The sequence below is a fragment of the Quercus lobata genome, chromosome 1, assembly GCF_001633185.2.
Source record: "Quercus lobata isolate SW786 chromosome 1, ValleyOak3.0 Primary Assembly, whole genome shotgun sequence".
NCBI lineage: Eukaryota > Viridiplantae > Streptophyta > Magnoliopsida > Fagales > Fagaceae > Quercus > Quercus lobata.
In genome coordinates, this window is record NC_044904.1 from 40271034 (window position 1) to 40282929 (window position 11896).

General features: G+C 40.2%; 2 protein-coding genes across 3 annotated transcripts; both read left to right on the plus strand.

Moving 5' to 3' along the window:
- The first annotated feature begins 284 nt into the window (after window positions 1-284).
- Window positions 285-3310, plus strand: LOC115990171 (LEAF RUST 10 DISEASE-RESISTANCE LOCUS RECEPTOR-LIKE PROTEIN KINASE-like 1.1). Of its 2 annotated transcripts, XM_031114032.1 has the most exons (5): window positions 285-1103; window positions 1235-1270; window positions 1755-2006; window positions 2156-2641; window positions 2816-3310. In XM_031114032.1, exons 1-5 carry the CDS (start codon window positions 410-412, stop codon window positions 3142-3144), a joined length of 1797 nt encoding a protein of 598 aa, XP_030969892.1. In that variant the 5' UTR covers window positions 285-409; the 3' UTR covers window positions 3145-3310. The 2 variants fall into 2 exon arrangements, with proteins under 2 accessions (XP_030969892.1, XP_030969887.1); XM_031114027.1 differs by having other exon boundaries at window positions 2156-3310.
- Window positions 3311-6035: 2725 nt separating this feature from the next.
- Window positions 6036-6902, plus strand: LOC115953856. The gene has a single exon (XM_031071681.1). The coding sequence runs from the start codon at window positions 6036-6038 to the stop codon at window positions 6900-6902; it is 867 nt and encodes a 288-aa protein (XP_030927541.1).
- The last annotated feature ends 4994 nt before the right edge of the window (window positions 6903-11896 follow it).

The following is an 11896-nucleotide window of genomic DNA, read 5'->3' on the forward strand; positions in this document are numbered from 1 at the left end:
CGAAGGAATTTCCCAATGTTTCAGATGGGTACCCCAGCCCACCTTCTGCAACACAAAGATTCCAGAACAAATTATTGAGTTTTGAGAGGTTTTGATTCTTTTGAAGGAGTCAAAGTCTTTCTAGCACCGGTCAACGGGGATGATAGTAGGAAAGCAAACTCCCTCAGTGGGAAAGTCTCGGTACGAAGGAATTTCCCAATGTTTCAGATGGGTACCCCAGCCCACCTTCTTCTCATTTCATTTCAAGCCTGTTTTCACAAGTAATTTCTAAGTCAACTAAAAGATAAACCAAATATTATATAGTGAAGAAGCATGAAAAGAAGCTATACTACAACCACGTCGTTTTACTTTTAGAGTTATAGATTCTTGCTTGTGATTTTGCTTTTTCTGGTGGATTGGGAATTTTGGGATGGCTTCTGTCCCTCTGTTTGTTTTCTTTTTTCTCTCACACCTCGTACTGCTTCACTCAGCTAAAGGAGAAGAAAAGAGAAAACGGCCAGATTGTTTGCCTCTCTTTCAATGTGGAAAATTTGGTACCATTGGCTTTCCATTCACCAATTCCTCCCATCCCGCACGGTGCGGTTTATTGCCAGTAAATTGTGACGGAACACCTCCGACGATCCAACTGCCACGAAATTTGAGTGAAACACCATATGAAGTTATAAACATCTCTTACACCAACACCACACAATCCATTCATGTCAAGGACATTTCACTTTGGGAGTACTTGAATACCAACAAATGTGAATACTTAACCAATTTTACTTTACCCAACTCTCCATTTATCTCTTTTAAACTCACCACACCCAATCAAAGTCTATTTATATGCAATCGCACTCTTAATATTACTTCCCCTAGGAATTTTACACATATGAGCTGTGGAGACCATAATAACTACAATAGTCTTCCAACGAAGTTTATTTCTCAATGTTCAACTGTTCTGCTCCCAGTAAAAGATAAAGATGACCCGAATATAACTGCTGAGTTCAATCTTGAAATGCGTGTATCTGATGCTTGTTACAGTTGTCATGGTAGCCTAGGTCAATGTATCCTTGACAAGAATGAAAAATTTTCTTGTCTCCATCAAGAAAAACACAAATCAGGTACGATTGAGCTGGTTTTGAAAGTTCTTTCAATTGGCCTGTTAAGAACTCAAAGGTTGCCAATTTAGTTGTGGCACTTCAATCTTCACTGTTGAAACTAACCCCAATTTTTTTTGTATCTTCTGTTGCAGAAAATAAAAAGAAGATCAATTTGCTGATAGGATTAGGTACTTATGCCTTTTCAATCATATTACTTGTTTGAAATTAATATTCACAAGCGTGCTTGGACAGCCTACTGGAATCAAATTATTCCATCTTAAATTGATATATTATGCTTTTCATTGCTGTTAAGTTGCTGGTTGCAAGCCGTAGTTCTTTTCCCCAATAATGGGCAGGGCTAGTTATCGAACATTTAGAGCACTAATTTTATTATTTCATGAAAGAATAAGTTTTCTCATTTCTCCTATCAGTTTTTTTTTTATTATGAATCAATTTCTCCACTGCTCTAATCCTAGAGGATGGCCTTGTATCATCAAATATAACGATGGATTTTAAGGATGCATCACATGACTTACAAAGATATTAGTCAATTATTTCTGCGTCGCAAAAGCTCCTCAGTGAATTTCAATTGAATAACTTTTAGCTCTCATGAATTCCATCCATTACTGCCTTTTCAGTCAAAACATAATTCCTTCCTTTTCTCTGCTACAGTTGTTGGATGCGCAGTCATCTTCATGATTTTGGTGTCCTTTATTTTCTGGCATCTTTACAAGAAAAAATACGCTTCTTCAAACTTTTTTGCAAGGAATACATATTCTGATCCATCCTCTAGACCAGAAGTGGAAGGGGGGAGCGTCTACTTTGGAGTCCCCGTTTACTCCTACAGTGAACTTGAAGAAGCCACCAATTATTTTGATATTGAAAAAGAACTTGGGAATGGAGGATTTGGAACCGTTTACCATGGTAAGATGATAAACACATTGCTTCCATTTCAAGAGCACCTAAATTACAATATAAACTTTCTAAGCAAGAGGGTAATGAAAAAGGTACTATAAAATGAAAAGCGAAGACTTTGACATGCATCTGTTAAATGGGTTATTTTTCTCAACTAGGCAAACTCCATGATGGGAGGGAAGTTGCAGTGAAGCGCCTATATGACCACAACTACAGACGAGTACAACAGTTCATGAATGAAATTGATATCCTAACACGATTGCGCCACAAAAATCTTGTCTCCCTTTATGGGTGTACTTCACGCCACTGCCGTGAACTTCTTCTTGTGTATGAATACATTCCCAATGGCACCATTGCTGATCATATTCATGGCAATCAAGCAACACCAGGTTCACTCACATGGCCAACTCGTATGAGCATTGCTATAGAAACTGCTAGTGCATTGGCATACCTCCATGCTTCTGACATAATACATCGCGACATAAAGACTAACAACATCCTCCTGGATGATAATTTCTGCGTCAAAGTTGCAGATTTTGGGCTTTCTCGGCTGTTTCCCAATGATGTCAGCCATGTCTCAACAGCTCCTCAAGGAACTCCGGGCTATGTTGACCCAGAATATCACCAATGCTACCAGCTTACTAGTAAGAGTGATGTCTACAGCTTTGGTGTTGTGCTCATTGAGCTCATATCATCTCTGCCTGCTGTCGATATGTTTAGGCATAGGCGTGAAATCAATTTGGCTAACTTAGCCTTAAATAAGATAGAAAAGTGTGCATTCCACGAACTGATTGACCCATATCTTGGATTTGAGTCAGATAATGGAGTTAAAACGATGATCATTTTGGTGGCAAAGTTGGCCTTTCAATGTTTACAACCGGACAAGGAGCTGAGGCCTTCCATGGATGAGGTATTGGAGGCTCTAAAGAATATTCAAATTGGTGAGGATGCACCAGAGGATCAAGAGATGGCATATGATGATGCTAGGATCTTGAATGTGCAGAAACCTGCTTCACCAGATTCTGATGAGTTTGGATTGTTGAGGAATAAGCAGCTGCCACCTTCGCCAGAGGCTGTAACTGATAATTGGAATAGTAGGTCTACTACACCAAATTTCAGTGTTTACACTTCTTCTCCATGGTGCTAATTTTTTAGTAGATGATAAGATTATGTTTAGCACATGCTCTGAGATGCACGAGTGGATTGAAATTTCATTTTCTTCTCATCTAGTTGTTTGGTTGTTCAGAGGAGGCATATTTTTTATAGGTTAAAGTTTGAAGGAATGTACATATTAAATGGAGTCATCTTAGAAATTTCGGAATTAACAACCTTCCTTCCTCTTAAGTTTTTTCTTGCATTGCTTTCAGAATTGTTTTTGTGTTGGTGCTAATGTCCACTGGATGAGAATCAAATTTTCAAATTTTGTAAGTGTAGCTGAAGGCAATATCTACGTAACAAAAAATCATCAAATTTCCTTCAACTGCTGCAATTAGTTAACATTTAAGTGATGGAACAAGGAAAACATCCACAAGGTTTTTTTTTTTTTTTTTGGAGGTAAAAGATAGAAATTGTATATAGGAAACCAAAATATACAAGAAGTAAAAACCCTGAGCACAAAACCAGGGGAAACGAGCATAAAACCAGCAACACGCTGCAACACTAAAGAGATAAGGAAAGAAACACCAATAGCCCAACAGCAAGCAGAGGGACTTAAGCAATAATTCCTTTGAGCTTCCACAAGTTTCTGGTACTCTTGCAAGAAACCAATAGCCCCATCTAAAATGGATTTGAGGTGGGATTGGACTCTCTCAAAGTAGAATTTATTTCTAGCATTCCAAATTGCCCAGGATGTCACCGCCCAACGCTCTAACTCAGGTGTAGAAAGCCTGTCCACTAGCATCCGAAACAAGAAGAAAAAATCTTTGGAATCATTTGGACATTTTTGGATTCTCCCCCGACATAAAACTCACACTTTTCTTGCAGAAGGACACTCCCACAGCACGTGTCCTGCAGATTCGGGTTGCCGGCTGCAGAGTTCACATCGAGCTTCAACCTGCAATTTTCTTCAGTGCAAACTCTCCCTAGTGGGTAGAATGTGGGAGCATGCTTGCCGAAGAAACGTTCGAACCTTAAGGGGCACATTCAAAGTCCAGAGTTTTTTCCATAGTGGCCGGTCTGTGCTAGCTGTGGAGTGCTCAACCCGTGGTTGCTCCTTCAGCCTTAAGGCTGCCTGATATGCAGAGTGTGCGTTTGGGAAGCGCGTTTGCGTTTCCCAAACGCACGTTTTGCATTTTCTGTTCTTTTTTTTCTTTTTTTCTTTTTTTTTCACGCGTTTGAGAGACCAACACAGTTACTGTTCGTGTACTGCTTATAAACAGTAGCGGTAAAGTTTGACTTTTTCTACTTTTCAGCACAAATTTTACTATTTACAGACCCACAAATTTCACTTTTCAACAACTTTTTTATAGGTTTCTATGTGCCTAGAAGTGGGATTCATATCTAACTTCCTTACACAGTAGAATTAGTGTGTCCCTTCAATGAAGGTGCTTTAGGTTCCTGGAATAACACGGTTATTTCTAGGTTTGTTGGGTTTTTTCGGGGGTTTTGGGAAACAGTCTTAGTAGGTGTGAGGATGGATGATTTGGCTCAATCATGGAATCAGCTTACTCTTTTAGAGAAAGAGGGACCAGGTTGCTGTTTACTTGATGGAGACAGTTGTGAGACATTCTCCATTGCTGCAAAGTTTCTAACTAAGCGAGCAATTAGCATGGATGTTATTGCGAAGACTTTTACTCCGCTGTGGAGAGCCAGAGACGGTTTCAAAATGCAGAGTTTCGGAGACCACAAGATTCTTTTCACTTTTCAGAAAAAGGAAGATGTTGACAGGATTTTAGATGGAGAACCATGGAGTTTTGACAAACACTTGGTGGTAATGAGTCGATATGAGAATGAGTCTCCGATGCATGATATAAAGTTTGAGAAGACAAAGCTATGGGTTCAGATTCATGGACTCCCGATTAAATATATGACAATTGAAGCGGCGAAGAAAATTGGTAGTGTGTTGGGAGAGGTTTTTGCGCTGACGGACCCAAAGGTTTTTGATGGTGGTCACTTCATTCGTATTCAAGCTTTAATTGATCTTTCTATGCCTTTGTGCCGTGGAAGGTTGATATCTGTTGGAGGAGGAGGGAAGCAGGTGTGGGTCGCCTTCAAGTACGAGAGGCTGCCAAACCTATGCTACTAGTGCGGGCGACTTACACACGACGACAGAGATTGTGAATTATGGATTGATAGTGAGGGCACACTTACACCAGAGCAACGTGAGTTTGGACCACATTTGAGAGCTCCGCCGTTTGTCGCTGCAAGGAAAAGCTCAATTGTAGTTCCTGGGTTCTATGCCGCAAAGAAGAAAGGGAGTTCAGGGGTATCGAAGGCTGGAGATTCAGGCCGGAATTCTGTTTCTGGCAGAGGAAGAACATCGGAGCTGTTAAAGGATGTAACGGCCAGCAATGAAGAGGATATTAATGTAGCCCATAATTCCTCATTAAATTGTAATGAAGGTAAGGAAATTAATAGGGAAGATACGGTTGACAAAGGGACTCCTAACGGGACAATCACTGAGGAAATAAAGTTTCCTAGTGAAACTGAAACACATATGGAAGCTAATAATGACGGGATTTGCTTGGCACAATTATTTAGGGTGGCTAAAATTGTGGGATTAGATTTGAAAGCATCCAAAAACCCTAAAGCACGTGACAAGTTAAGTGGTAAAACTCAACTAAACAAGTCACGTGCTACAACTAAAGATAGGGCACAAAAAAAACAAGGAACCCGTGCAAGCCATACATGGACACGCAGAGAAAGAAACCAGCAACAGGAACAAACGGAAAAAATCCTTAAACTTCATGGAAAAAAGAGAGAAGCAGATTCAGAAGCGGATGACTTTGGTTTGTTAGCAAAAAGAGTTCAAATGGATTGTAGTGAAGACAATACACCTTATACAGTGGCGGGAGCTGAGGGTCAGCCCCGCCAGAAGCAATGAGTTGTTTAGCATGGAACTGTCGTGGGCTTGGGAACCTACGTACAGGGAGAGAGCTCGTCGAAATCATACGGGCAAAAGATCCCGCTGTAGTGTTTTTAGCCGAGACACTTACAGATGATGCAAGGCTAGAGGTTATTCAGAGAAGTATTGGTTTTGATCATAGATGGGTTGTTCCTAGAGTGGGAAGGGGTGGTGGATTAGTTCTGTATTGGAAAGCTTCGATAAACTTAATGGTGAAAGGTTCAGATAAATACTATATTGATGTAGTGATCGATAAAAATAAGGAGAATGAATGGAGATTAACGGGTTTTTATGGGGAACTCGATACAACTAGAAGACATGAAGCTTGGGATAAGCTTAGGGCTTTAAACACGCAGCCAGAGAAGCCGTGGCTTTGTTATGGGGATTTTAATGAAATTATCAGAAAAGATGAGAAATTAGGGGGTTCAAGGAGGCCTCATAATCAGATGCAGCAATTTAGGGAGGTGATAGATGAATGTGGTTTTATGGATATGGGATTTGAAGGTTCAAAATATACTTGGAGCAAGCACTTTGAAAATGGAATTTCAATTTGGGAGAGGCTTGATAGATGCCTGGTCACTAATAGCGGGTTCTTGAGGTTTGGGGTCTCAAAAGTGTACCATTTGAATTGTACATCTTCAGATCATGTTCCAATCCTTATTTCACTCTCTGGTTTGATTCCACCTATTCGGAAAAAACTTTTTCGATTTGAACAAATGTGGTTATCAAACCCGAGCTGTGAGGAGGTGGTCTGTTCAACTTGGGATAGTAGGAGTGGCATTGGGACTGAGGGTGATATTTTGTGTAAGGTGGAGAGGTGCGGGAAAGAGCTAGGTAAATAGGATAAAAATGTTTTTGGCAATGTAAGAATGGAGCTGAATCGATTAAAAAAAGCTTTAGATAGAGAGGAGAGGGCAACCATGGTTAGTGGAAACAATATTCGAGTAAGACAGATTAAGAAAGAGATAGAGGTGATGCAAGAAAGGGAAGCAACAATGTGGGCCCAACGGTCGAGAGTTCTATGGGCAAACGAGGGTGACAAAAATACTAGATATTTCCATAGTTGTGCCTTAAAGAGATTCAGAAAAAATTCAATGGAAGGAATTAGGGATAAGGAGGGGGTATGGAGAATTAGTCAAAAGGAGATGGGTGAAGTTATGGTCAACTATTACAAAACTCTCTTTGCCTCAACCGAGGGTGTTGTTTCCACAAGCATGCTAGAGTGTGTGCCCACAGTGATAGATGAGGAGATGAACGCAAGTCTATGCCGTGAGTTTGAAGCAGGTGAAGTTGCCACTGCCTTGCAACAAATGGCACCCCTCAAAGCACCTGGTCCAGATGGTATGCCGCCGCTCTTTTATCAACATTTTTGGAGTACGGTAAATCATGATGTCACTTCCTCCATATTGTCTTGGTTAAACTCAGGTACCATACCAACTCCCCTAAATCATACTTTTATTACACTTGTCCCAAAAATAAACTCTCTTGAATATGCTCACCAATTTCGCCCCATCAGCCTTTGTAATGTGCTTTACAAAATATATTCCAAGGTCCTTGCAAATCGCCTTAAAAAATTACTCCCATCCATTATCACTGAACACCAGTCTGCCTTTACTAAGGATAGATTAATTTCAGACAACATTTTGGTGGCTTTTGAGACCTTACATAGTATGCAGAGATATAAGGGGGGTTCCTATGGATATACGGCTTTAAAATTGGATATGAGTAAGGCGTATGATCGGGTGAAGTGGTATTACTTAGAAGGGATAATGAGGAAGATGGGTTTTAGGGAGAGGTGGATAAATCTTGTAATAGGTTGTGTGAAAACAGTTTCTTATTCTGTTTTAGTAAATGGTGAACCATGTGGGACGAGTTTCCCCACAAGGGGAATTAGGCAGGGAGATCCACTTTCCCCTTTCCTATTTCTCCTTTGTACGGAAGGGTTGAATGGTTTAATTAAAAAAGCAGACTTACAAGGAGACATTCATGGTTACTCCCTTTGTAGGAGAGGCCTAAAGCTAACGCATCTGCTTTTTGCAGATGATAGTCTTATTTTTTGCAGGGCAACTTTGGAGGAGTGTAATAAGGTGATGGACATACTAAGAGTGTATGAGGAAGCATCGGGACAAAAAATAAATAGAAGTAAAACCTCCTTGTTCTTTAGCAACTCTATTCCGGAGGATGTGAAGCATGGAATTAAGGTGGCCCTTGGTGTCCCAGAAATTATGCAATATGAGAAGTATCTTGGGCTGCCCTCTCTTGTGAGCAAAAGGATAAAAGGAAGTTTCAACTACATAAAGGAGAAGGTATGGCGGAAACTTCAAGGATGGGAAGCCAAATTACTCTCTCAAGCCGGAAGGGAAGTGCTCTTAAAGGCGGTTATTCAAGCTATCCCAACTTACACTATGGGATGCTTCAAATTGCCGATAGGTTTGTGCAATGAGATTGAGACCCTAATTAAGAAGTTTTGGTGGGGGCAAAGGGGTGACCGTCGGAAAATCCATTGGGTTAAATGGGAGGAGATGAAAAAATCCAAGACTATTGGAGGTATGGGTTTTAGAGATCTTGCTATGTTTAACGATGCTCTCCTAGCAAAGCAAGCATGGCGACTATTGAATAACACATCCTCACTCTTGTATAAAGTTTTTAAAGCCCCTTTTTTCCCAAATTCTTCACTTATGGAGGCTGCTGATTCAAGGATGGGATCTTATGCATGGAAGAGTATCCTTAGAGGGAGAGATATTATTCAAAGGGGAGCAATATGGAGGATTGGAAGTGGAGAAAAAATTAACATCTGGCAGCAATGCTGGCTGCCAAGAAAACACCCTCCATGGCTGCTGAATTGTCCACTAGAAAGTTTCGAGAATCACACTGTGGATTCACTTATTGATCCGGTCTCAAGAAGCTGGAATGAGCAGTTGGTAGATGGCCTATTTGGGGTAGAGGATGCAGAGATGATTAAGAAAATGCCCCTGAGTAGAAGTGCAACAGAAGACACTCTTTATTGGCCTTATTCCACCTCTGGTCACTACACGTGCAAGTCAGGTTATAGATTCCTTAAAGAGGAATCAGAGTCACTTGCTCATGCACAAGCCCCACCAATCTGTGATGAGAAGGTTTGGAAAGCAATATGGAAGATGCAAGTCCCACCGAAGATTAGAAATTTTATTTGGCGAGCTTGTTGCAATGTATTGCCGACCAAACAAGCACTGATGAAGAGGAAAATAGTTGCTGAACCGATTTGTGAAAGATGTAAATTGGATGTGGAAGATGCAGAGTACGCTTTGTGGTCATGTCCGGAGTTGGATGTGGTGTGGGCTGATCAGGTACCGTGGAGTTTCAGGTATGAAGTTGGTTTCTCAGGTGTGAAGGAGTTGCTGTCATGGATGGTGGAGAAAGGAATGCCCCTGGAGCTGTTTGCATTTACGGCTTGGAGGATTTGGAATCAGTGGAATAAAGTTCGTGTGAACCTTCAGTCCAGTCCGCTTCATCAAGTGGCAGAACAAGCTAGAGCCATGTTGGTGCAATACCAGATGACCACACGGACTGCAGAAGTGCAGCTTGGGAGCAACGGCATCAAAGGAACAAGGTGGAGTCCCCCGCAAGTTAGTTTTGTCAAAATTAATTTTGATGGCGCCGTGTTCAGTAATGCAAACTCGTCGGGTGTTGGAGCTGTAATACGGAACCATAATGGAGCTGTTATGGCCTCTTGTGCAGAAAAATTAAACCAAACTTACAAGGCAGAGGAGATAGAAGCGTTGGCAGCACTTAAAGCGTTACAGTTGGCTTTCGATCTGGGTTTCCAAAATGCCATACTTGAAGGGGACTCGCTTGGTCTAATAAAAGCTTTGAAGGCAAACGACCATAATTTATCTCCACTGGGTCTATTGGTAGAGGATGTCAAGTTGGCTGCAAGTAATTTTGTTAGTTTGTCGTATTCTCACATTAAGAGAAACGGTAATAGTATAGCTCATAATCTGGCGAAACATGCTATAAGCATACCAGATTTTCAAGTTTGGATGGAAGATGTCCCATCACATGTTGTTTCGTTTTTACATTCAGATGTAGTTCATTTACCGTAATAAAATCATTCAGATTTCATTCTCAAAAAAAAAAAAAAAAAAAAAAACTTTTTCATTAAAAATTGGTCTCACGGTATTATTCACACATTTAAAAATTATTTTGCTACAGTGTTTTTCAATTTTCAGTTTTCAGCTGTATCCAAACGGACCCTTAATCTAGAAAGTATGGGGATCTTATACAATTTTTTTTTATTTTTGGAAAATTGATTCCTCCTGTGCAGAATGGTGGAAGGCTTGCGGATTAAATTATGATCATACGATCCTAGTTTTGGTTGAAAAATGGGCCGGGGGGGAATGGAACATTGGTGATGATTATATGGGGTTGAATAATCATTATTAAACTTACCCATGTAAATATATATATATATATATATATATATTTATGGAAAGTAGAATTGTTCGATTCTCAATTTGATCCACAAAACTTCTCACCAATCCTATGTAGTATTTCAGTCCTAACGACCATGGTTGGGGGGTCCGGGGTGCAGCGGTGCCTAATCTCTTTACATGATCGTACCCTAAGTCCGGACTTTGCTTGGTTGTGCAGACTTACATCATGGAGTCAATAATCGGTTCCTGGACTTATAACTATGTGGCAATTTATTTCTTATCTCTACTTTAGAGACGCATACTATCAGGCTCATGCTGACTATGATTCTAAATTGCATTTGCATTGTATTACGTACCCCACCCGCAATAGTAGTCAACATGACAACACAATGAGGAGGGGGTGAGGCCCACAGTATTCACAACTGCGACTCCATTGGGTATAGTGAGTTAAACTTCGACTGTTTCTGAACTGTGGATAAGTGGAAGTTTGCCTTTTGGGCCTGAATGCCTGTGCACATTTCTTGGTGGTTTCATCCCTTTACAGTATTAAAATGTGCAAATCCTGTAGTCATTTTCTAGGATTTGAGAGCCACCTTTTCTTTTCTTTTTTTGACTGAAATGGTAGAGCCACCTTTTCTTTATGAAGCCCGTCAAGGTCCACAAAAGATTGTGGCACATTCTACGGGAATTCCTCAATTAGTGTGACCCTATGCTTTAAGAATCGAGAGCTTCACACTAGGATGACACTGGACCTTAACCTTGGGAGATTTCTGCACTTTGAGGATGGTATCAAATCTATACATTGATTTATGAGTCACCTCTTGAAGCCCATCTGTTGAGTACTTTTCATGCTTCTGTTTCTATTTTCTAAAAAAAAATATTATAATGTTTTTTCCAAACAAACTTGAGGCCAACAAAGACATGACCCATTTTGCAAATTAGAAGGCGTCCAAATATTTCAAAACTTAGGATCTAAGGTATAAGTGGACCTACCAAAAAATAATAATAATAATAAAGGTATAAGTGGGTTATGGGCTTCGTAAAGTGATTGTGGTGAAATTTTTTTTTTTTTTTTTTTTTTTTTGGAGAAAGAAGTAAATTTTATTGATCTAAATCCGATTGTAATACAACATCCAAATCATTAGGTAGAGATTCTACCTATACATCCGTATCTGTAGATAAAACTACTCTCTTAACTAAGGCATGAGTTAACCTATTTCCTTCCCGACTGTTTGTCTGAACTTGCAAAACTGAAGAGTAGTACCTAAACTCTAAAATTTATCAGTCACATGACCAAATAATGTGCAGCATCTCCTCAACTCAGTCAGGGCAGTGATGACCCTTTAACAATCCCCCTCTATCTCTACATTGAACAAGCTTAGCTCCTTGGCGAATAAAACTGCACGATGAGCTGCCATGGCCTC